The sequence below is a fragment of the Lissotriton vulgaris genome, chromosome 1_1, assembly GCF_964263255.1.
Source record: "Lissotriton vulgaris chromosome 1_1, aLisVul1.2, whole genome shotgun sequence".
NCBI classification, from domain to species: domain Eukaryota; kingdom Metazoa; phylum Chordata; class Amphibia; order Caudata; family Salamandridae; genus Lissotriton; species Lissotriton vulgaris.
This window is the reverse complement of record NC_141685.1, coordinates 1,744,511,855-1,744,539,411: the sequence shown is the minus strand read 5'-3', so window position 1 is coordinate 1,744,539,411 and position 27,557 is coordinate 1,744,511,855. Positions and strand designations below refer to the sequence as shown.

At 41.7% G+C, this 27,557-nt stretch overlaps 1 protein-coding gene across 1 annotated transcript in view; it reads left to right on the top strand.

The window, feature by feature from the left end:
• Positions 1-27,557, top strand: part of WIF1 (Wnt inhibitory factor 1) — a 289,485-nt gene that overhangs the window by 240,405 nt on the left and 21,523 nt on the right. Inside the window, exon 8 of the mRNA XM_086919031.1 lies at positions 19,954-20,049. Within this exon, the coding sequence (XP_086775157.1) occupies positions 19,954-20,049 (96 nt within the window). The remainder of the gene's footprint in view (positions 1-19,953; positions 20,050-27,557) is intronic.

Below are 27,557 nucleotides of genomic sequence, written 5' to 3'. Positions count from 1 at the left end.
GAGCCCACGGACGCTGCCACTCCTCTTTGACGCGCTGAGAAAGACGCTGTCTTTTCTCCTGCCGAGAAAATCCAGCTCCAGCGTTTCCAGCCAACCCTTGCGGGTGACTGGGATATCGAGTCCTGAAAGAGAGATACCAGACCTCCTACATTCTATTCCCAAGGTATAGTGCTGACTAAACCCTTATAGAGAATTCTTGAATCAGATTCTTGGCAAAACCAACGTAACTTAAACCGCTACTTACTTACTCCTTCCTACGTATTAGGCTTAGGTCAGGTACACCGGGGTAGGCGTATTTTAGAAGCACCGGTGAAGCACATTAGCCAATGTATATATGTATGTATATCTTTTATCCATTTTAAAGTGTCTTATGCCTAAGAAACCATACCAATGCTTTTACAGTATTATTTCATAATACTCCTTTTACTGTACGTACTTTACTTTATATTAAGTATTGCAATTGTGGCAATTAATTTCTCTTGCATGAGAAGGAAGACTGCTCAATAAATAATACCTTTTATTGAAAACGCCCGTCTCTCTCTTCTCTGCACTCTGGTGAAACTAAGAACGCACATTTGACTGAGTAAAATAGCTGTCTATTGTTTTCACACGACTCTAGAGATGTACTCTTATTCTAAGGGAGCAAAGTTGTCATGGTATATGGTTGTCGGAAGCTGAATCCCTTCTTGTCTGAGCCAGGGAAGCTGATCTCTCCCTATTCATTCAAGAAAGTTTCCAGTGACCTCTGAGCTAGCTGGCGCAAACCTAAATTAAGTTTAACATAGTCAGTAGAGACCTAGATGACCTCAGTCCTACATCTACACTGCTGTTTATGTTATTCCAATGCGAAGAGCCTATTGCGAAAATAGGAACTACACTACATGGCGCCCAATATGTGGTAAGGCGATAAAACTAATGCAAGATGTTAGAGTAACTCAGTCGTGCTTTTTCACACAGACCCTTTTTCCCGTAAATACTCCAATAGACGTCTGGAGTGGGTGAAAGGCTAAAAATCCACCGGAACTTAGTAGGAAGAGATTCCTATGTAGAGTTTTGGTTTAGTCAACGTTGAAGGATACAGTGTTCCAAAATATTGTGCACCTAATCTTTTGTTTCCTTGAAACTTGATCTGCAACAAAAACCTTTCTGCCAGTAAAAATGGTGGAAAGTGAAGACGATAGGGAGGCAGCTAGAATAGCAGCTCAACTCCTTGAGGATGACACGAGTCGCCTACAGAATGACCCGAATGCTATACTCATTCCAGTCAACATAAGAAAAGCTATAACTCTAAAACTTATAGAAAACGGACTGACATTACGAGGTGGTACAGTCATATTCGTGATAGAGGCACACGAATATCGGCAGACAGAGGTATTCTATTCATGGATAAACTTTCCAGCAGCAAACGCTGTAACACACGAATTCCACTATTACAAAATAGAGGAACCTCCGGATGAATACACTCCTTTCGAGGATGTTGAAATCCCACTAAATTACCAAGAGCATTTGCTCTGGTTTAAAGGCGCCCTAAAACATAATGATCACATCACCAGGCTCGGTCCACTAGGTAGACCAGGAGCAACGTGGCCGGTACTAGCCAGCTACACAACTCATCCAGACATCGAAAAAATGTCAGACAGGGAACTTTTAGTCCAGCTAAAAGTACTAATTAAAATTCATAGACAATTAGTCCAATATGTAATGCGGACTGCAACAGTCCAAACAGCTATTAACATTCCACAGCTGATTCCTCATCAGGGAAACACAAATAAAATTACACCACAGAACATACAATCATGTCTTGGTAAAACACCCACAAAACGGGAACAAATTCCATTCTGGCTAGCACAAAAGATAACTCAAATAGAGGCAGTATTCCCGAATACTACCCCTAATGAGCAAACACAGAATTCTGACTATCTGCCTTCCAATGGGGGTCGCACCACATGTGGAGGATTGTGACACTTGGGGAACAGTCTTTGCTTCCATTTATACAAAAACACATGGTGTTCCATCTCTGGCGGTAATACCAGATGTACTAAGACAGATTCAAAATGAATACAGTCCAGAATCTGCTTTAACTCTGGGTATGAAATTACTGAAAGACTTCAAGCAGCTCTCGGCTATATTATTAGCCAACATAAAAGGAGAAGCAGCATCTGTGGAGATCCGCCAAAAATTGAAAGAAACAGATATAGCAGATCAATCAATTGAACTTGCCAGAATCATAGAAAAATCCTATGAAGAACTAGGTAGTGATAGTTTGGGTGGGAAACCGGTAAAACCCCAACTACTTGAAAATCCTGAAAAGATAGTTATTAAAAATAATCTAAACACTCCAAAAAAGAGCTGGGATGGAAATAAACAATCCACTCCCAAAGAAAAAAGATTCCAGTCCAGAGGAAGGTCTCCTCGGTGGAGGGAAAGAACTCTGAACCGAGAACAAAAGTCTCCCCAAAGGGAGCCCTCTGAAAAAAGATACAACCTTAGAAATAGGGATAATTTGAAATAGCCTGATAGATATCAAGATATAGATACACGTCCCTCTCGATCTTTTCAGACTTCCTCGCAGAAATCGGAAAGAAGAGGACGGTCAGAACACAGGGAAGAGCACGTCAAGTCCAAAGACAAGGAACCTGCTCAAAGTAAAAAATTACAATTTCCCAGAAAGAAGGTAGCAAGTATTAAAATAATCAAACATGCCGAGGATACTGAGGACACAGCTGAAAAACGGAGAGTGGGCACAGACGATGCTAGACAGCGCAGCAGAAGTGACAATAGCTCGCAAGATCCTGATGAATCATCTGGAGACAGTGGACACGAATGAATACATTCAGGTGGAAACTGCAGATACCAGAGTTAGCGAACCTCATAAAATATACGAAATAACATTGCGTATAGAGGGAGATAAGACTAGGAGGGTAAGGGGTCTGTTTTGGGATAACCTCTCAAAAGGCTATGACATCCTATTAGCTGAGAAAGACTGGCCACCAGAGTTTGTCAGGGAGTGCCCTCATGGCGAAGAAATGATTATGCCTGCCTTCTCAAATCATATTCCAATACATAGAAAATATATATATGCGAGAAAATGGGCAGTAGCCCAAGCACCTGCATTATATATGAATCATGTAGGATGGGATGAGGACTCTCCTCCTCACAAAATCCAGTTAAAATGTCAACCAACTGCACAAAGACAGTACCCAATTAAGCAAGAAGCTAAAAAACATGTCAGGGAGATCTTAGACCAACTTGAACACCAAGGGGTGATTGAAACATGCACCTCTCAAACGAACAATCCTTTGTTTCCTGTCTCCAAACCAGACGATTCATATAGTCTAGTCTTGGACTACAGACACCTTAGCTCATGTTGCAAGACATTTGCGGTACAAAATTCGCACAGTGCGGCACTAATGAATAACATCATTCGCAAAAAGTACAAAACAACATTAGACATTTCTAATGGATTCTTTTGTCAAAATATTGCACCGGAAAGCAGGTTTTTAACCGCTTTCTCAATAATGGGGTCACAGACAAATTTCTGTCGACTCCCACAGGGATTCAAGAATAGCCCAGGATTATTCTCAGCAAGAGTAACAGAGTTACTACAAATATATGATGATGAGGCATTATCTTATGTCGATGACATCTATCTCACAGATGATGACCTGGATACTCACTTGAAAAGAGTGAACACCATAATACTTGGATTAGCAGCAAAGGGTTACAAATTCAACTTTAAAAAGTCACGAATTGCCCAGCTAACTGTCCTGTTTTTAGGATATGAATTATCAAGTGATGGCAAAAGCCTAGCAGACAACTTCTTGGAGAAGTGCGCTGTACTCCAAGCTCCAAAAACGCTGAAGAACTTACAATCGATACTAGGCTTCCTGAATTTCGGAAGAACTTACATTCTAAATTATTCAGAGAGGGTTAAACCTCTCTATGAATTAATAAAACCTGATTTTAAACCAATCCTTTGGACTCAGAAACACACAGAAATTTTGAGATCATTGCAAACAGACATGTTAGCTACAACAAAATTAGAAACTCGTGACAATACATGCAACCTTGTAATCCAAGTCATCCCAGGAAGATGCGGATTCACGTACCTGACCTCTAATGAGGGAGAAATGGTACCAATAGTTCACAAATCACATTTGTACACACAAGCTGAAAAAACATTCAGTCTTACAGAAAATACTGTAAAAGCGGTTCAGACTGCTGTAGCAAAAGAAAGATCCCAAGCCCAAGGCAAAAGAATAACTGTTTTTACAGCAGAATCAGCCTATGAGGCGTTATCCACCCCAGTTAATCTAAAAACGGTGGCACTAGATCCAAAATGGATACAGTGGGAAAATTCACTTGCAGTAGAAGACGTGACATACTATTTTGACCCGAACATGAAAAAACTGAATGATTTGAAATATGAAGAAGAATATCCTATGCCAATCGAAATTCTTCCTCTCAAACAGTACTCTTGTATAATCTATACGGACAGATTTGTACAACATTACAATGTGGATAATAAATCCTACAATGCAGCATGTGCGATTATTAAAGGTCGCTGGCGCTGTGGTAAATTCAGACCAAAAATAACAAAAACTGAATCACTGATAAACTGTTCGGCTCAGCGAGCTGAAATCAGATCTTTAAAGATGGCGCTTGAACATGAGGATCGTGAATTCCCGACACTAATAGTGTGCGATTCACATTACTGTGTCAAATCTTACAATAATGACTTGCAGAATTGGGTTCAAAACGATTACAAAGATGACACAGGTGCCACAATAAAGCATAATAAGCTTTGGGAACAAGTAGTTCTTTTTTAGAAAGAACTACAGAAGACTCATGTGATACACACACTGAGTCATCAACGTGATGGCTTTCACGTTGCAGGGAATTCATTGGCTAATACAGCCACAGCGGAAGCAACTCAACCGGCTTCCGTAGCCACAAATAAGCGTTCAGAAAAATACATAGACGGCAAAACCATGCTGGCGGTAAAAACGTCTTCAAAAGGCGACTGTGCAGCACTACCCGTGAACTATCCACTCAATTATACATACGTAATTGACGCAAACTCCGTTCCTTTTGCTCGAATCCCTGGAGTGGGGGATAGAGTAATTCCAAACACGAACAGGAGAGTCTTATTAATAGCAGACGCACACATGGGTGAAGGTCCGAGGCACAAACAGATCAAGGAATCTCTGACAGAATTACAATCAGAATACTGGTGGCCGGGGATGAGCCTGCAACATTATAAATTTGCAAAGAGCTGTCCAAACTGCAACAGAGATCGCAGTAACGAGCCAACCGGAGTATTGCCATGGCCATTTCTGTAGTTAGCATAAGGCTATCTATACTTAAAATCCAGTGTCCCATTAATTTCTTTTAAGACTAGATTCACTTAAAAATACAGACCCCAGCGCTCGGCTGACGTAAGAACTGTTATAAAAGATTTGCGAGTCTTTATCGGCACATACGCAATTGGCATGCTACATTCTGATCAGGGTCCTGCTTTTAGCTCTCGAGCTTATAAGGAGGCCATGACCAACATGGGCATTGCATTGCGGTACTCTTGCCCCTTCCATCCTGAGGGAAATGGGATTGTGGAAAGAAAAAACCGAGACATAAAGCAATCTATAACGGCAAAGGTATTAGGTTCGGGTGATGGGTGGGTCCAACATTTAACAAGTGTCCAACGTAGTCTTAACAATCTGCCAAGAAATTCTCTAAAAGGTTTCAGCCCGTACGAACTATTGTTCGGAACTAGAATGTATATTCAGAATTTAGATAGTCAAACTTCAGTGGTAGAAGAAAAGAAAAAATGCTTTGACATCAAAGATCGTTTGGCTGTTTTACAGGGCTTAAATGAAACAAGAAAAGCCCTGAGCAACATAAAGTTAAAACAACAGCCAACAACCACTGAAGATACACCACCTGTCCCAGCAAGACCTGTCCGGATTCCAAAGATTGGGGATCTGGTCAGAGAGAAGATCGCGGTGAAGAAGGAATTTGGGCCTTCTTACAGAAAAGCAGTACCTGTCTTAGCAGTCAGCGGAACAAGATCAGTTGTACTACCGCCCCTTGCTGGTAAAAAGGAGAACCGAGTTGTATCAATCGACCTGGTAAAACCACAATCATGTGGCCAATAATAAGTAGTAGGCCCAGTGGACTCCGAAGAAATAGCAGAAAACCAAAACTTGCTATAATCCAAGAGGTTCAAACTGAAAGACTAATCACATTTGATAAACCTGCAGTGAATAAAAAAGGACTATGCAACAATGCCATGGAACTTGTGCCTCTTGAAACCCAAATTGAAACAGTTCGTCAAGAAACACCAGCCTACAACGATGTAGCCTCAGACTATGCTAATGAAAGAAAACTTGAAAAAGCAATTCCAACAATTGACAGAACTGCAACTGGCTACTTCATCAATTTCGATAACTTTTCTGAAGATCCAAGCGAACCTGAAGTAACGCCAGTAACAAAAACTTTTAAAGACAAAGCAACAGAACTCTTTCATCAACTCAAAGAATCCTATCTGATTTCTCCATGGATTGAATTTTGGATTGTGTTAGGTGTACTTTTCCTCCTGCTTTTGCTCATCATGGTACTTTGTTTGGGAAAATTCATTGAGGGAAAATACAGTACACTGGACACAGCAAGTCAGAACATCAACTTGGTCCTAAAGCCACACAAGTCATCTCACATCGAGAAAAGAGAACTATCATCAGTGAATGTCACAGCCATTCCAATACCCGGTGGGGTAGTTTGGGACAAAACGGATTACGAAATCTATGGCCCGGTCGAACTCTTGAAATATCCACACCAGTTCAAGGTTTCATTAAGCGACTTTGTAAAACCAAGTACATTCTCTGATGATTGGGACTTTGAAAGCATAAATAATATGATGTCAGATTTAGTAATGTCAGCAAAGTTTACAGAACATGATTATTTACAGGGTTCATCAAACTATGAACAAATGTACTGCTATAACCACTATGCACATCACTATTTGCATACATCTGCGCAACCTAGAAATGTTTTTAAGTATAATCAATGGGAACATTGTGCAACTCCACCTAAAAGCAGTTCGAAAAACATTTTATGAGAAATTCCCATACTTCTCAGGGTTTAACACAAGTGATGCAGAAACATTTTATTATAAACTGTTAGAAAAGACAGGGATAAAAACTATGTTGACAAATACTAAATTGATTTATTCGGAAACATTTTATGAAAAAAGCATTACATTTGGTTTTGATTTCTGGAAAAACAAAACTGAAACAAAAACCATCTGGGGTACAAAAGAATGGCAGGTCCAAGGTTTAGAAGCATTATTTCGCCCCTGCATGATCCCTGAACAAATAATGTTCTTGAATGACACCATTCAACAGACTACTTGTCTTGGCCTAGCTAAGATTAAAGACCTAAACAAACCATCTATTCCAAAGCCAATACCTGATAATACGACCACAGATATTGAGATAGACGTATCACAAATTTTACACCAAAACATAACACATCCTGATTGGAAAAAGTGGTTAATCTGGCCAACAGACACACATAACTGTCAAGATAGATTCCTGAACAAAATACAGGGGTTAAAGATGACCAGACCAGACCCTAGATACTCCCAGAGACAACATCCAGGGATAGTAACAACATACAGTGTAGGGAAACTATGCCTTGAATGACTACAGACATCCACACTAGCAGAAACTAAGCAACACTTGACTTTACTTAAAGATGGTGCTGACTTGCGCGATTTCATAATGGGACCACACAAACAACATCAAAAACGTTTCATAGCGGCCAGTATATACGCTGCGTACAATGAAGCTTGGAAAGTAATTCAAATTGAGACAGCAGAGAAAATATGAGAAATTGATCGTATTAATTTGGAAAAATCACTGTCTGTTGTGGACAATGGGTTATTGACTCTGTCCTCCAGAATATATTCACTGGACAGTATTGTATCATCTGCTATCTATATAATAGATCAGGACTTACTAATGTTATAACACGGTCAGTCCCAATTACGTTCTATTGTACAGCTAGGCTGGACGTTGCAAAATCTGCGTTCAGGCTACGTGCCATGGCGTCTGATAAACATAACGTCATTATTCTCTATCTTTAACCTTACTGATAAACAAATCAGTTTGGCACAAAAAAGGGCAGACTATACGATTCTGAGCATTGAAAAACTTGAGAGATTACCATTGACAATGTCAGAAAGACCTGTCATTGAATGGATAATACACAGAATAATCACAAGTCCGATAACAACTTTCCAATTTAAAAATTGCCAAGAGTATTTACCAGCAGGCCAGTATGAAAGGTTGGGTAAAGGGTACATTAAGTCATCATGGAAATTACCTTATACACACACATGTTATAGTGACAAGAACCAAAATGTATTTCTTAGTGTAATAATTGTAAACGATCACTAAGCGGTATACTTCTGTGCCAAGGTAATAATTTGCATGGGGCCTGTGAGGGGACTTCAAATAACCTTTCATGCTACCAGCACGGCACACCTGCAACACAGATAGAGCCATTCCTTAGACAACTTTCCAACGGGAGTTACGTTCTAATAACAGATCACAGCTGTTGTGGCATGGTGCCAGGGAAAGCATATCTCGTAAGCGTTAGTTCCATGGTCACTTGCTGTATGCACGTATTGTATCCAAACGGCCCTCCTGATACAGAGGCGACGATTTGGCCTTCTTTGAATATCTCTTGTATACGAATTGATACTTTAAGCAGAATGAAGTCTGTTCTTTTTCAGACAACCGTGCCTTTAACATCATCAAAAGAAACATATGATCTTCAAGTTGCAAGGACAACAGCAGAGATACATACACTTTTATCAACTAATTGCCCCGTGCATTTCATAGAAATGCTAAGCCAAATTCTAAATATGTCAGATACCAGTGGCATCGCACATGTATTTAAGACAATTTTTTCGGGACTGTTAACACCCTTCGAAGCAGTTCTGGGCATCTTTCCCAATTTTGTCCATTCTGTCTTTGGGACTCGTAGCAGGAATTTTATTTTTGACTCTTCTGCTCCGAGATGGCAAGCCAAATCGCAGACAAGACTCCAGCAACGATGGAAGAAACAATCCTAGCTATACGCTATCGGGACCACATAACTAAAGTCCTTGGATTAGCCCGGCTAAGAGATCTAAATATGACCTGGTTTCTTTCATTCAGACTTATATGGCAAAACTGCATCTTACCTGTGCTTCGATGTATGCCATGTGGAGAAGAATGAGTGTTGGACACCTGTCTTACACTACAATCAGCAGTACCAATGGATATCGATACTTTGGTAAGTCCTGTAACGGCTCATGCATCGTGTTGTCCCCAGTGGTTACCAATCCTGATGACCGCATTCGTTGAAACTTCACCACTACGATTAGGTGGCAGTGAAGTACGAGATGAGAGCAACATCACCCAGGTACGACCCTCTGTGAGCATTGCTGATCCTCACATCGATGATAGCAATCATTCTCACGACTGCACTGTTTTTTCAAACTTGGTCGAACTTTCACCTGAAGCTGTAGACTGCTTTTTTGCACATCTGTCTGAAGTAATGTTCTCCCCTGAACAGAAAGAATAACTTTTTAAGCAAACCGGCACACAGCGTTCTCCTGAACTCTGAATTCGGCCTCCGGCTTTGATAAACAAAAGCTACTGAAAACATTTGGAACTATTTTCTCCTCTGAAAACGAAATTATTTTTTTTCAAAATTCCAAAATATTTACCCTTTTTTTCTGGCACAGGTACTCTGCTTAAAGTAGAACTATTCTTAAAGAACAGAGCTTCTATTTTTAGTAATTCTAGAGACAAACTATTACCTCAGCCTCTAGCACACTTACAAGCATCTGCATTTATATGTGATGAAATAGTCTCGACCTTCTTTACTGTATTAAGAGACATTTCATGTGTAATTTTTGCAAATCGTTTAGCTACATATATATGCATCCTTTTTTTACTGAATGATTACACTGCTTGATAAACGTATAGTACCAATAATCTTTCTTGTATTTCGCATACACCATTTCAAATGCAGAAATGTATTTTGGGGTGGGTTGGAATACACATGTTTACTATTGCTTAGTTTTAGTGGGTATTGTGTTTTTATCTAGGAACCTGAATCAATATTGCTATTTTATGCCCTTGTACGGCTTTAATCAATATTATCCATATAATGGCATAAGAATCAGATCCATATTTTAGTAAATCGCCCTTGCAGTCCAAGGCACGGCAAAAGCCACTTCCTTAGATTCCTAGAAAGCACAATGAGTTCTTTTGACACACCAAACCTCCAGCAACCTGGGAAATCCCCACTTACTTTGTTTTGATTTGTAATAGAACTCCTGCGAGCACTCCTGCGAGTTCTTAGTGACATCTTTATTGACGTCTTATGTCCAAACCTTACATCAAACTCGGCACCTTTCAGGTATAAATATACCAACGTTGCCTTAAGCAAACACACAGCGGTGGTTTTGGAGCAGAGCAGCTATATACTTGCCCAAGAGCCCAGCTGATGCGAGAGCCCACGGATGCAGCCCCTCCTCTTTGACTCGCTGAGAAAGACGCTGTCCTTTCTCTTGCCGAGAAAATCCAGCTCCAGCGTTTCCAGCCTACCCTTGCGGGTGACTGGGATATCGAGTACTGAAAGAGAGATACCAGACCTCCTACATTCTATTCCCAAGGTACAGTGCTGACTAAACCCTTAGAGAGAATTCTTGAATCAGATTCTTGGCAAAACCAACTTAAATTAAACCGCTACTTACTTACTCCTTCCCACGTATTAGGCTTAGGTCAGGTACTCCGGGGTAGGCGTATTTTAGAAGCACCAGTTGAGCACGTTAGCCAATGTATATATGTATGTATATACTAGCAGCCCGTCCCGACCTTGTCCGGGAGCAACAGGCTTCACCGACCCCCGCCCGCCCCGACATTGTCCAGCAGCCCGGGCCCCCGCCTGGCCCGTTCCCCGCCTGCCCAGACCCGGGTCTCCTTACCTCAGCCGCCACTCCTCCCGCCTGTGCACTGCTCGCACCGCTGCTGGCCTGTCCGCTGCTCCTCACGTCACCGCTCCTCCCCCACGACATGTCCGCTGCTCCTCGTCGCGTTCCTGGATGCCGCTCCTCTCCGCGCTCCTGACGTAAGCACGCACGTCACGGCCGGCGCTTCTTCGGAGGGACTACTTTTTTTTTACTGTAAATTTTTTAAATAACTTTTTTTTAAACATTTATATAGCCTATAACCATCTACACACCCTGCCGATTCCAACGGTGTATTGGGTGTGTGGATTGGCGCTGTGGTTCCCGAGTTTATTCGCCTCAAAGGCTGAAAGTTTCTCCTTTATTATAGTAGTATAGATTTTATCCATTTTAAAGTGTCTTATGGCTAAGAAACCATACCAATGCTTTTACAGTATTATTTCATAATACTCCTTTTACTGTACGTACTTTACTTTATATTAAGTATTGCAATTGTGGCAATTCATTTCTCTTGCAGAGCCTATTGGGAAAATAGGAACTACACTACACCTTGGTTAGAGCCTGTAAAACCTAGGTTATATACTCTTGGCTTGAAGTATCACAGGATCAGCCCGAGAGAGGTTCAATTGGTAGCTAACAAATTTCTAAAAAAATCAAAATACTATTGGCAATATGTGTTAGAAAGAGAGATAGTAAACCCATGGCAGGGGCCACTCACTGATCAGGCCCAGAGGTAAAATGCTTCTTTAGCTTGAGCCATTCATAGAGTACATCATGCCACCTCTTTCCAAACAACTCTACATCCAGTTCAGGGTCAAGGTTCTTCCATTAAAGAGGTTTTGTTGTAAATGGTCTTCTAACTCCTCAATGACAGACACATGTCCAGCTTGTATGGTCGAAAAGGAAACTGATACATTTGTTATTCTTTTGCCAACCTCATGCCCTTTTTCCCCCAATATATTTTATAAGCATTTTCAGCCATAAACACAGTACAGACTGCACAACACGTGCATTTCGCAGAATGAAACACAGTTTGGATTCATCAATAAGACATAATCACGTGCCGGACCACAAGTAGGGACTCGTTGAAATCCCATTACGATGTGCAGTCCCAATGGTTGTGTCTACACCAATACATATTAATCAAAAGAGCGTTAACAGAAAATTAAACATATCCAACAACCCCCCCCCCCCTTTACCTTCCTTCCGTATCCTAACATTTCGGTCCTGTGAGTCACTGCCATTAGTCTAATATAGTGTGCCTGTCAATCAGTCAGGTGTCGGGATGTGTCTGTCCTGGGTCCCAGTGGCATCGCCCCCTTGAATATCAACGCCGCCCGTAGAGCATAGTATGGGTTGAGTCTGACCATCCTGCAATTTAGAGATCAAAGCCGCCCAGGCCAATCTATCGTCCTCCGCTTTTTCATAATTCCTGACAAAGCGCATCCAGACCAGCTCCGACGTTGCCCCATCATTTATATCTCTTACCCAGTCTGAATGTTTCAGGGATCTGGGTTGCATCCAGTCTATAACCACCTGCCTCTTGGCCAACAATAAACCCAGATCTACAAATCGTCGGCTCAATTTTTTATTCTTAGGCTTTGGCAGTAAGCCGAGTAACACCGTCTTGATATCACGTGTAATAGTCCAGCCCATGGCCCTTTCCAGTCTTCCCAATACGTCTTCCCAGTACAACCGTAACCTGGGGCAAATCCAGATCATGTGGATGAAGTCTGCTCCCTGCGAGCGGCATCTAGGGCAACAGTCCTCCCTAGTGGGGTATATTACATGTAGTGTATGCGGTGTTAGATATACCTGGTGTATAACTTTGTAATGGAGTAATTTAAAAACGAGCGTTTGTGCTGACTTTACGAACACCCCTAAATCTTCCGTTAGGGGCTCTTCCAGTGCTTCATCCCATTTCTGCTGGAAGTGCAGCGATTCCTGCGGGAGATCATCTCTCAAGGCTCAACCTTATACACTTATTTCATAAACTTCATAAGTGAATTGCGCCAATTTGTCATCAGCTAGGGGTTTATTGCTATATTGATGATCTCCGTATACTAAGATCTGAAACAAGACCATAGACCATTTTTGCCTGGCTAGATCTCTTACATCCATGAAGCATAAGAGGAAAAAGTATTGTATAGTTCACTGCACCTAATACATTATCTCAACCGTGTTACGGATGCCCATGACAATAGAGATTGCTTCTCACCTTTGTCAGTTTTACTTATACATAAGCTGAAGCACTGCAATGTTGACTGAACGCTGTATTGTCTGTGAATTATACTAATGTGTTTCACACTATTTAATAGTATTTTAAGTACATACAGGGTTGGATAGAATTGTATTTGTTGAAAAACTTTTATAATAGATTGACATATTGATTTCATGTCAGTTTAATGGGGTAATAATCCAAATAAAGGTATTTAAAAATGAGACGTGTGCTTCATACAGCAAAGTTATCAATAAGGTTCCATAAATAATAACCTCAAGACTTAGGGCTGGTGTCACGTTAGCCTCACCTAAACAGCATGTCACAGATGTGTGCCTCATACAGTAGTGCTATCACTCAGGTTAAATAAATTATAATGCCATGCCTCAGGAATGATGTCATGTGACCCTCACTTTGTGATGTTACAGATGTGTGCCCCATACAGCAAAGCTATCACTCAAGTTACATAAATGATGACGCTTTCCATGTCTAAGAGGCCTTTTCTTGGGGCCCTGGAGCAGTCAGTGGTTGCCACGAAGTATCCACGGTGTATACTGTCATTTTCCCCTGGTTTCGCAGAACTATGGGTACTAATGAATATCAGCTGGAAAGCCAACTTTCACCCTTTCTACACTTAACTCTACAAGGATAGCAGAGGCCAGCAGTCAAGAAGTGCTGCAGGATTAAGCAGAAGGTATGGAATTACAAATACAGTTTGACTAAGAAAAACAATGCCATTCAATGGTAAAGCTTCCTTGACAAATAATAGGTATTTTATTTACCGGTGGACCAGGAGGGCATTAGGAAGTACACGTAAAAGCAGAAGCTCTCAGTATATTCCGGGCTCTGATGAAACACAGTTTATAGGACTTGCACATGAAGGTAGTATGATTGAAATACCATGGGTTCCTTTCGCCAATGATGGCTTAGGTGCAAATGATTTGGGTACCCGCTGCTTTTTTTGAGAACAATGATGACTCCAGACTTTTGTACAGGCTTTCCTACAAATCCCTATTCAATGGGACACATGTCAGTTTGCTACAATGACTCAAGTTGGCCTTGATACGACTACCCTTAGTCCAAGTCCCTCAGCGAGACATAGAGCAAGGTTTCAAAACCCACTTCCACCTAGGAGACATCTTGACTCTGCTCTGTATCCACCAATCGTCTAATGGGAAAAATTCAGAGTTCAGAATGAAGCGCTAAATCCAGAGGAATGTCCTCCACTATCATACACCTGGAATGGAAAATTATGCACCAGTGAAATTATCTCTCGATTTAGCTTTTTCTACAGAGATAATAAAAATGCATTGTCATCTAACCCTAAATCAGCCACTTGGAAATAAATGAGATTGAAACCGCCCCGCACACAATGATTGTAATGGCTTACAGACTCAATCATATCGAATCCAACTACAGTCCTCTCAAGGAGATGAAAATTCATGCAAATTCCAAACTTACAGTCCAACATATAACAGATCCGTAAAAAGTCTGGAAGAACTATTGTATTTCATGTCATATAATCTAGGTTCTAAGGAATACACGCTGGCTCCATAAATTGTTACCTTTACAATGGTTTTGATGGAGAGTTATGATTTGTGGAGTGGACACTAACGGATGAAACACAGTAGTTTTTAAGGTTTTCCTGAGCACTCATAGCGACATTTTACCTGTGTTTTTTGGTATTTCTTTTTTCACACATGACTATTACTATGTTTACCCTACCTCAACCGTAATGTTATTTAAAATGCTTTTCCAGTGAATACCTTAAATGTTATTTAAGCACCTTAGGGTCTCATTTACAAAACAAAATGACGCAGCACAGCACTGCAAGCCATTTTGCTGCACCGAGCTGCACCATTTTAAAAGCACAGGGATGCTTCGTATTAACAATACGACGAATCCACGTGCTTCTCCCCAGTGCTGGCGCACAACGCTTACGTCATGTTGCAAGGGAGCCTGCGTTGCGAAGATGATTATTTTTGTGCAGGAAGGGACATCTTCCAGCACAAAACTATAATTGATGCCATTTTCCTCTTTCTATGGGTGCTGCAGAATGCAGCAGTGCTCATTGAAAGAGGAAAAAATGAGGAGAAATAAAAGTATTTCTCCTTTTTGCGATTCTCCTATGCCTCCCCTTGGGAGGCTTAGGATTCTGACACATTCCCAGCTTTACCAAACTTCATAAATCTGGGAATGTGTCTGGTTCCATGGATGGTGCATCGGAACACCCACAGCAACACCCATGAAACGCCCCTTTCACACAGAGCAATGCATAAAAGGAGCCCATATTTAGAAGGCCATGAAAAGTCACTCAGGGTAACAATATGTGGCCTTGTACATATGGGCAGGCACACTGCGCCGCTGGTGTGCCAAAAAAATGGTGCATCAGTGGTGCAACTGCCTTGTGAATGAGGGCCTTAGTTGCTAAATCAATGGCCATTGACCATGCGGGTATGCACCCTTACACATAGCTGTGCATTGGGGAGTTAGATTCAAAGCCCGACCATGGCCAGGATTTGTGTGTAACCACCTATTCGTTTATCCTCCGCTTCTAGTGAATCCCAAGAAGCTCTGCATCCAACATCAGGCATGATGACTTTTAACCTTTTTCACTTTTTAAAAAAAACTTTAAAATGTCTTGAAACTCTTGATTCAAACTCAAAGTTTGATTTATTTGAGAACCTGTGCTTTATAATTGTGTTTTTTTAATTGTTCCCAGTGTTATTCCTGTTCCCTTTTTCATCTACCTTCACTTTCTCTGTCCATCAAACTTGCTTACAGTGGTGTCTTATAGCTGTATTTACGTTTTTGTTCTAGTGAAAATCAATGAAACTCACAAGCTGGGGAAAATGGCACCTGGCTGTAAATACACAATGTTTGGTGAATTTACCATCCACTGAGGGCCAGATGTACTAAAGTTTTTTGCCGGCGCAAATAGGTTATAGACATTTTTGGGACTGCAAAAACGTGTGGCCCATATAGTAATCCTATTTTGCGAGTATCAAATCAATTTGCAACTCGCAATATAGGATTAGTGACTCTCTATTAGGAAGGGGCATTCCAATGCCTTCCCTTCCTAATAGTGACTCCTGATGCTATGTATGACTGTTTTGTGACCGCAAAATTGCGGTTGCAAAACAGTCACAGTTTACCACCATACACAGAAGGGTGGTAAACCACTCGAAACTGGAAGGGGTCCCCAGGAGAACCCTTCCCCTTTGTGAGTGGCTCTCAAAATATTTTTTAAGGGCAGGCAGTGGTCCCAGGGACACTGCCTGCCCTTGAAAAATTAAACAAAAAATTTCTATTGTATTTTTTAAATGCATCCCATTTTCTTTTAAGGAAAATGGGATGCATTTAAAAAAGAAAAATACTGTTTATTGAAAAGCAGTCCCAGACATGTTGCTACCATCCCTGGGAGTGCCAGCCATTCCCAGTGAGGTCGCAAATTGCGACAACTTCATTAATATGCATGAGGCATGCAATTGCGACCCTATTGGGAATTGCAAACAGTGTCTCAGACACTGTTGTGCATCCCAATTTGTGAGTTGCAAATTGTGAGTCACAAATGCAATGCAATTTACGATTCGCAAATTGGTGAGTTGTACGGTACCTCTGACCCAAAATGTGTTATTCTAATTCTTTGTGCAATTTTTCTATTTCCCTGTGTACCCCTTCCATTTTCTTTCATGGAGCAAACTTGGCAAATGAAGGTAAATGTACAAACTTCTTTTGGTTTGGTGAAAATTAGGGGAGCCATTCCTGAGATAAGTGAGTTTCCCCTACGCACGTCAACGTATTTGTATTTTCAGTCTTGCCTACAGAATGCTTTTATCTCTCTGTTGTTGACGACCTATTGGGGATAATGCCAATACCTAGTGCCCAATTCATAAACAGCATTTTGTAGTACGTAAATAGTACCACAGTAGTACTACTCACTGCCTGAAAAATGCTTTTCACAAACCTACGGCCTTAGGCCTCCGTCTCTCCCATTATTTCTGTGCGGTAATCTCCAAACACATAGGACACATTCAAGCAAATGTGGGAAGGACAAGGGAGAGAGGCTGGAGAATGAGGAATACTAACCGCTAGATGGAAACGGTTTAGGGAAATTCAAGGAGGTGTTAAGGGAAGTGCATGCTAATACAAACACACACCCTCAAAAGACTAACAAAATTCCTATAAATAAAATACAATTGTAACATTTCTACAGCCCTGAAGGTGTCAAAACAGCTGAAATGTACTCCATTACAGCCCTGGAGTAAGTCAAACACCACAAATGGCACCTCACAGGTACTGCAACACACTCCCATAGAAAACATTACACTGGAGACAGGGAAATAACAGAACTACCCATGGGAAACTAAAGTTAAATTAATTAAACTATTTAGGTATTTAAATTATATATTATATACATATATGTATATGTATATATATATATATATATATCTCTGTTATATATATGTTGTGTATAGTGTCAAAATGTTGAAAAATATTTATTTATGTATTAAACTAATATATTTGCATTTAATATTTAATGCACATTTAATTTGATAAGTTGAAGTGCTGTTACATTTTATTTCATTAGTTCTAGGTTAATAATAAACATTTAAAATTAATTTAAATTCATATTATTATTTTTTTAAAGCATAGTAAGTGTTACTAATTTGCCCTGTACATTCCCATAGGGAGATCTCTGCCATGGTGGCAGAGATCTACACCTACATGTGCAAAGTTACGAGTAGTAACTTTACACTTGTAAATCCTTTTGTAGGAGGCTCCACCCCCTTATTTGAGGGGGTGAAGACAAGTGTGTCTACATCTAGGAGTAAATCTACACTCATAAATAACAAAGAAGTGTAGCGTTACACCTAGGTGTAGTAGTATATATACACATGAGTAAATATATTTACCTTTGTGACTTGGAACCTTAGAGTGGGCTCTGGGTTTGCCCATTGCTTAATATCTGTTGGTTTTCTTGTCATTCTCATGTGCTTGTATCTGATTTGATGGCTTTCTTGCCTCATCTTATGTTTATCTCTCACCTGGAGATTAGCATGTTTACCATCCTTATGACTGGATGACTTGTGTCCTTCCATTGCTCCACATTGCAGAACTACTTTTTTCTTTTGCTTTCAACACTCAAGGGGTCCGATTCCGATCCTGGAAAAAGCGCTCCGATTAGCAGTACGGAGCGTTTTTCCCATACGAATCGTACCCTGCAACGTCCCCCGTACGTAAGACAAAGTACGATTCAGTCATACCAGGAGCAGGACTCCGTACGAATCGTACAAAGACCGTACGACTCGAATCTCTGCACGATTCTCCCTCGGAACCCGCTGTATGCGACATCTGTACGGATTGCGTCTGCTTTTTCCGACCTAGCAAGTACGATTCATGTTGGGTACGCACCGTACGACCCTTTTCCTACGAGAGCTGAAAACAGCCGTAAAAGCAGAGTTCGCCCCGAAACAGGTACGGAACGGCCCCCCGGGTCGGGTGCGGGCCCCTCATGAGCGCAGGGGTACGGCGCGTACCCCTGCGATCATGGGGATATGCGCCGTACACCGCGATCTCGGGGTGTACACACCGTACACCATGTTCGCTGGGTGTCCGTGCGTACACCCTGCAATCGCGGGGTACGCCGCGTATCCACCATGATCGCAGGGGTACGTGCGGTACCCCTGCAATCATGGGGGGTACGTGCCGTACGGTGTGTATGTGATTGTGTGCTTTTCCGTACGAATCGCCCTTACCTGACGTGGACCGTACGAATCGTGTCCTGATTCTCCGGTCCGGATCGTACTCGTCAGGTCGTACAGCGTGCGTACGAGTCATACGGTTCACAGTTTCAGCCTTGCAATACGTACGGATCGCGACGATTCGGACAGATTCACGAAATGCGGATCGTACTATGCGACTCGGACGGACGGGTACGATTCGTACGGAAAGGGCTCCGGATACGAATCGTACAGATGTTTTTTTACCAGGATGGGAATCGTCCCCAAGGTGTTTTCTTGCTCGCTCCTCCATGTGGCTCCTCCATTTGCAGCTTCCCCTCATATCCCCACCCCTCTCGCACTCTCCATGTTGCTACCAATTCCCCCAATTCTCCTGTTGTATTCCCTGCGCAGCATGTTTTTTTTGTCCTTATTTTATTTTTAAATGTTCTCCAAATCACCTCTGTTAGAGCCCCGCCCATTCTCCCTCCTGCTCCCATCACAGTGTTGGCTTGCACCTCCTCAGATTCTCCTCCATTGGTCTCCCACTCTCCTGCATCACTTTTTTAACAAAAAATATGTTATTCTTTTTAGAGGGCCGCTGCAATTTGCTACAGGACCACTCAATTTTCTTTGATGTACTTTCACGCTTATATTTCAAATTTACAGCTGCAGGATAGAGTGCTGCCATCTTGGAGCAGTAAATAAAAGTAAAAAACAAATAGTCATCCTGTGATAACTCATATGTACGATGCTTGGTAACACATTTGCATGTATTGGTCATTTATTAAATAATATTAGAAAACACATGCAGAACATTATGATATAGAACAATGTTTGTGTCACATAAATCAAGCCCAATGAGACAGAAGTAGGCAGGTACCGCAGACAAGGCGAAGACATTAGCTGGCTATGTGTTTGTCCTCTTAAAAAAGACTGCAAAAGTGCCTTTTTCTAAAGCCCTCTTCACATGCTTACTGTTCCTACAGGTAGATGCCACCAATCATGCAGGAATGGTGGGAAATGCATTGGAAAAAACAAATGCAAGTGTGCCAAAGGCTTCCAAGGCGATCTTTGTTCAAAGCGTGAGTATACAGGCTGCAGCGTCCAACTGCATGGTGTCATTAATATTCATATACTCAAACCTACAACGATGGCGCTCTCGCAAAACAATACAATAGAAAATTACATTTTAAATGTAAAATGTTAGCACTGTTAATAATATAAAGACGCAATTTCTAAATATAATCATATTATCTTGCGTTCTTAATTAGGGTGTGGACTTGTATCACTTATTCTCCACGTGTAACATGTTGGTAAACACAACCATCACTTTGCTTTCAGCCCGAATTGTGTTTGTTACTTAAGTGTGTAGGTATTCTGAATTTGACGAATCTGTTTATGGAAAATCTAGTTTGGTTAGGCTGGTTAGGTTATCCTTTCAACTCTAATTCTGTACTTGCATTGAAGTGCATGGGGATCTCAGGAGCGGGTCCTCCGTTTGAGGGGAGGAGCGTCACCCCACTAACCAAAATGCCCATCCTCACCGTCCCTCACCGAGTGTCAGGACAGGGCGGGGCAAGGCTTGCTGTGTGATAGCTGCAGAGAGGAGGGTGGGCTGCCACAGCACTTTTTAAAGGGGCATGTCCCTTTGGCCGGCTGTCTTGCGACAGCCAGCCACACATGCGCACTTTGAAAGCTCTAACCCAGCTGTCTGAAGACAGCTGGGTTAGAGCAAGTGCAGGGCTCCAGTGTACCCAGGAGCAGCGAGAGAGGCCGCTCCCTCCAATCCTGGTTTTGCTCTCATGCAGCATGAGGGTAGCGCCAGGACTGGTTTGGAGCGTTGTTGAGGGTTCCCCTCTGGAGAAGATGATAAGATGAAGACTGGACCGGAGCGTGGAGGACGTTTGTAGTGTTTTTTCTTTGTTTCTTATTTTCTTTATTTAATGTGTTCCGACTCACCACCCATTTGCCCGCCTCACCACTGTCTAGTGGTGCCAGCCGCTATTGGAGGAACTACTTTGCAGCTACAGCCCTCTTTGTTCTCTTGTACTGTCTCCCTTTCTCTACCTCTGATTCTCTGGCTCTGAAGAGCTAACACTGCATGCTTTAAAACACATTCAACCACGAGCTATTTGCCAATGCTAGTTTTTTCTTGGTAATAGTGGGATCAAACAGAGAGTATAAGTGCCATAAGATGTACAGTTTTCTACCCCAATATTATCTTTTCAGGCACAACAAATGTTTGAGATCAATCTTGGTCTGTGTAAGGACAGAGGCCAGGCCTGGCACACATTGTAGAGCTCTGGCACGCGTGCTGTGGTTCAGTGACACTATAAACACAAGTATGCACGGAATGGGATGTGGTCTTGTGGTTAATTGACTGGGCAGAAGTCAATGCTTTTCATCACGTTACTCCCCACGTCTCTGTTTGGACTAAAATACCCAGGTTTATGACACAGGACGAATCCCTATGCATTGAATTTACAACCAAAGATCAAGACTTAGGCCAGTTCACATAAATGTACAAGTTGATTATTTGCCGTTTTATTTATTTGTACAGTGCAATAACGCCAGTTGCATCGACTTTTAAAGAGCAGCGCCGGCTTTACAAACATGTAAAAGAATGAATAAACCGTCCTAAGCCACACTAAAGAGACAGTGAGACAATCCGTGCATAGGTTTCCCCCGAAAAACACCACCATCTATTATTGTAAATATTTCAAACCTGTTCAAAATACAGAAGGTATTAAAAAGAACTTCTCATTAAAACAACTCGCACCACTCAAGTGCAAAGGAAAGTGACAGCGAAGTCCTTATGTAACTACCTGTCAGCAATAGATGCCAAAGGCAATTTCGAAAAACAAAGATGTGTATATTGTAATGATGTCAGTTGTTGTTGCAAATACACTTGTGACTGAGTCCAGAGATATTTTATAAAAGAGGCAATGGAGAGAAAACTCCGCATGGCTGCAAGACAGCCAGATCAAAGGCATTGTACTGAAGCTACCAGCAAAAGAAAACGTGTCCACAAGTTCTTGAAGTGACCTTGGACCCTTGCCATAGAACCAAGGCAATTAGGTCCTGGAGCAGAAGGCACATCCAAAACTATAGGAAGAGGAATAGCCAAAGATGTGTTTACTAAGAAAGTTTGTGTCCACATTAAAATTCAAAATACATATGAGAGGGTTAGGGATGGATTGGGAAGTCAAAGAAAAGAGAGCCTTTTTTAACACAATGTAATGCGAGAGCACATGAACCTTTTACACAGTTACTAGCGGTAACACCCTACAAATGGAGATAACAAGGTAGAGGCGGTTTGGCAGTAACCAGGAAATGTGAACAAAAAAGTCTAAAATGTTAAGGCGAGGTGCATGCTTGACTTTCAGGATATGTGCATAAGTTTGATTGAAATAAATCTATATGGAACTTATTTACATAGTCAGTGGTTATCCTGAAAGTCTGGCTAGAATTCAGTCCTTTTTCACCTGCAGAGGGCTCCACTGGTTTAGTGTATGTACCTTTGGGTGACTCTAATGAAGTTTGATGCAAGAGCATCATCAATTCAGCTCAAGAAGAGTTTGCAGAAGTTGCAGAAAATGGATATGTGTGGTTTGGGAGAATAAAAATATACTATGGAATGAGCAGCCCACTCTTTCTTTGGACAGGCAGAGAACGCTTGCTTGTTCCCTTTTTAGGTTGAAGCCTACCAGACAGTGCAATTGTCTGGTTGCAAAAAGACTTCTTGTGGGCATTCGGAAAGGTTTCCTAGTAATGCATTTCACCCATTGCTTACCACTGGCTTTCTGGTTTGTAACTCACAAAGGCCCCTATTTGCTGCATTATTTGTTTTATGCTGTTGGGCATGTCTTTGTCCTTCGCTATTTACCATAGTTGTCACTGAGCGCTCACTTTCTTAAATCTTCTTTTTATCTTGTCACATTTGCTGTGCATTCAAAGACAGAGGTCGGATGTCATGCTGAATCTTCAGAGGGAGCTTGATGTTTTATTTTTCTGACTTCAAAGTGAGAAGATTTATCTGGCAATCTTGCTGAGTACTGGCAAAGAAAAGTTTTTTTTCTAGCACCCAACAAAATGTTTTAAGTGCCTGTAAATGAACTGTACAACACTTTCAGAATATATCAGAATTAGGAAAGCACAAATTAATCAAAGTTGTATTTCTGAAGTGTGTGAAAACAAATATTTTAATATGATTGAAAAAATCATTATACTAGGTGACGCTATTTCCACATATTATCATTTGTGTGAGGTATAGTTTTATCAGTAAAACTGTATGTGCAAATGTAATAGTCCTTGAAAATGAAAATGTGTTGTCTGTAGTGTCATTGTGCCAGCACACCATGCTTACCCCACTCTACTCTGAGCCACTCCACTCTACGACACTCTGCTCTACTCCACTCTACACCACTCTACTCCATTCTATGACACAACACAACATCACTCTCCACCACTCACTCAAGGCTACTGTACTCCACGTTATAACACTCTACCCTACTAAACTTCACTCTACTACAGTCTATTCCACTACATGCTATGCAACGCTACACTATAACTCTACTCCGTTCAACAACTCTACTCCACTCTACGACACTCCACTCTACAACTCTACTCCACTGTATGTATTTGTACTCCTCTGCACCACTGCACCTCATGACTCTACCACCCTAAGACTCTATTTCGCTCTATGCCACTCTATGCCTTTCAATCTGCACCCCTCTACCCCTTCCACTTTTCCCCTCCACACTCCCCACCAATCTCTACCCCTTCACGCACGACACTCCATCCACAATACTCCACTCCACCCTTTGCCACTCTGCACCACTCTACCCCACTATTCACCACTCTACTCCACTCTTCGCCACTCCACTCTAAGACACTCTACTCTATGACACTCCACTCTCCTCTACTACACTGACTTTTAGCCATGGTGCTCAGCAGCCACACAGGGGTACAACATGGCTAAATCACATTGGTAAAGCCAATAGTTTTTGTATCGGCATTGTTACAGATTACCAAACTTCCAAGTATGTGTATAGAGTTCATATAATAAAGTGTGCAGTTCCTTTACTATGTCTGGGATCACAATTGGGTATCCACAACAAGCCCAGTGATGGGAAGTGTTCACTTTATGGAGCAGGAGCCCTCACCTAGTGCATTGGAGAGACTCCATTTTTTTTACAGTGGGAGTGAAGTAATGAATCTATAGATACAGTATTATTATGCATATTTATATCAAGAAATACACATATCTAGATCCATACATATAATCAAATAAAATGTTTATATACACATGCTGTACATTTGTGTTTGAGTATGGTGGTTATGTAGGAAATAGCCAACTCTTGAGTAGTCTTCTGAAGATAAGATAGTTATCTGTGGATCTTCTGTTTGGGGGTAATGAATTCCACAGTTTGGCTGCTTGAACAGAAAAAGATGTGCTACCTATAGTTTGTTTCTTGTATGGTAAAATTTTGACGCAAGGTGCCAATCTGGAGCAGAGGTTCCTTTGTTGAATGTATTTGGCGATTTTAGTCCTGAGGAAAAGCTGCCCTATTCCATGTATTGCTTTGTGGGTGATACAAAACAGCTTGAATGTGGACATTCTGGCAATCAAGTAGAAAATATTTGGGTAGACCATAAGAAAGCAGAAGGTGAGCAGAACATCAAACTTTACAATATCGGCTCTCCATTCACACTCACACCTTAGTTTACCAGCGCGTCCACCTTCGAGTAAGGCACTAAACATTGTCTATGGGCAATAAAGCCATTTGCTGAGCCCACCATACAGCCCACACAGCCAGGATCAGTGACCAGTAAGCATAAAGTCTAATTTTTATCATAATTTCTTTTAAACATACCTCAGTGATGGAGCCATTAAGTATTTGAATAATATGGTTTGTCACAAACCAGACTTACTGCATGGTCTTTTGTCAGTGGCACATTCTCACCCATAGTCATATCTTGCTTGTGCCCAGGGTGAAAAATCTCCATGAAAACTTGCTTGAGTTGTTTAACCCTTTCCCCATAATGGTAATGAATTTGCCACTTTCTCATTTTAACATCTCTAACCAGAGGAGGTGCTTTTCACTATAATCCCTCACCCACACCACTAGCCAAGAGATCACTGGGATATGGCTTTAGGTTCCCTATTAACAGACGCACAATGGGAATACTGCTGACACCACACTAGACCCGAAACTGACTTGTATAGCACTTTACCATTTAAATTGCCTTCTTAGTGCCCTAGTGCTTTGACCTGTTTTAAAATTGAAGAATCTTTTAACTTTGGTGTGTGGGAATTTTAATATTATTTTGCACACTGGAGCGGGAGGGGAAATCGAACCCTGACTTTTGCACAGCTGCGACCGCTACTGACATCTTTTCTAGACGGTGCGGTCTAGTTGTTTTTCGTTGTCCTCACTCTGGCCTTATTTGAATGGGACGCTGCGCCGAAGGCAAGCCTGTCTGTGCCTGTCAGCCTCCCAGAGGAGGCCGGGCCGGATATGCTGCTAGACTATGATCAGGTATAGCTCTCAGCACCTTCTTGACATTGGCAGGTGTATGCCGTGTAGCCCTCATTATTATGTCCCTGAGAGTAAGACCCCTCCCTGCTGCAAAGACCGCGGCTGGGTAGTTTCATCTAATTTGGGGCCACCTGATGTTACATCTGCTGTCTGCACACATAGGTCTTTGCAGGAATATTCTGGCAAACATTTAAATGCTTTTTTATTAAATACACGCTCCGTAAGGAAACACGAGTTTCAAGTATATGACGTTTTACTTGATCTCAACCCAGATGTGTTTTTTTTTTTTACAGAAACATGGCTCACTCAAACCTCTAATCCTACCATCACCAATTCTGTTCCACCCGGGTACCTGATTTTAAGGAAAGATCTCTCTACGGGTAGGGGAGGCGTCTTGGCCGTAATTTTTAAGAGCTCTCTTAGCTGTATTCCCCCAATACTGCGAGATCTGGAAGGTGAGGAGAGTTAGGGTTTAATTTTAACGGTCTTGGCACATCAGTCAATCGTGAGGGACCTGATTTACCGCCCTCCGGGCCCGGCAGATCCCCTCCTAGGGTCTATTGGCCAGGTGTCTGCTGTTATTGCTGCCAATCACAGCCAATGCCTGGTTCTGGGCGATTTTAATATCCACATGGATAATGTTCGAGACCCAAATACTATAACATTGTATGAATCCTTGGACATTTGTAACCTAATCCCGTACCTTAACTTAACTACGCACGATAAAGGGCACACTCTAGACCAGGTCTTCTCCTCCATGAAGATTGAAATAGAGGCCCCTCTTGCCTTAACGTGGTCTGACCATTATTTTATACATTTTAATATAAGGAAGGAACTGGATGAATTGTGCGCTACGGGAAAATCTCTTTCCCATAGTAGTTTTAGACCTTTCCACCTGATTTCACCGGAGGCAATACAGAGAAGCCCTGCGCCAATACCTATCCACCTCAGTGGTAAGCCGGAGCATGATGTAATCTCTCTAGAGGACTGGCTAAATCAGCAGGCGCAGGAACTTGCGCCCTCTACTATGAAAGAAGCTAAATTTACCAGAGTTTCAGCTCCCTGGTTTACGCCTACTCTAAAAACAAGCAAAAGTGCGTGTAATCATTTGGAACGAGTATGGCGAAGGCATTATAGTCCTTCAGATAAAGCCATTTATAATCAAGCTCTAAAATAACATTATAAGAAAGATTGAGAGGAGAAAAAATTGTTCCTTGCACCAAAATAGAACAGGCAGCTAACAAAAGTCGAGAACTTTTCACTATTGTTAAAAGTTTCTCGTGTCCCTCATCTATTAGCCGCCCGTTCATCCCCACTAGCGACTGGAGCAAGCGGGTGGCCAGTTTCTTCCACAAAAAAATTCTAGGTATTCAGGACTCCTTTAAGACTAAGGGGCATATTATCAAGGGGGTTTATCTCCGCTTTTTTGGCTTTAAAAGCCAAGAAAGCGGAGATAAAATTATCTCCCTATTACCTAGCTGTCGCTAACACCAGTTAGCGACAGCTAGTAGGAGATAGCGACCATCTTGGGCCCCACTTTGCATGTCAGTGATATTTATCACTAATGACATGCAAAGTGGGCGTGCCAAGATGTTAGAGACTGAAAACAGTCGCTAACATCGCTATCTCCTATTACCAACTTTTGGAGATATTTGCGCTAAGCGCGAATATCTCCAAAAGCTAACACCTGCCCTGAGCAGTTCTTAGCCATGTTATCCAATGGGAGGTGGATAACATGGCTAAGAGCATTAGCTCAGTAATGCATGAATATCGCTGAATTTTCAGCGATATTCATGCATTGCGGCGATTTTTATCGCATTTGCGATAAACCTTGGTAATACCAAGGTTTATTTGCGGTAAAAATCGCCGCAGCTCAGCGGTAAATTTTTGTCTCTAACCAAGCAATAGCGATAATTATCGCTATTGCTTGGTAATATGCCCCTAAATTTTTAGAGGTGGAGGTAGTCGGCCATAGTAGGGACATCCGTTTTATGCAATTTTCAGTCTCAATCAATCTCTTTCTTTTATGAAAAATCTTAAGTCTGGTT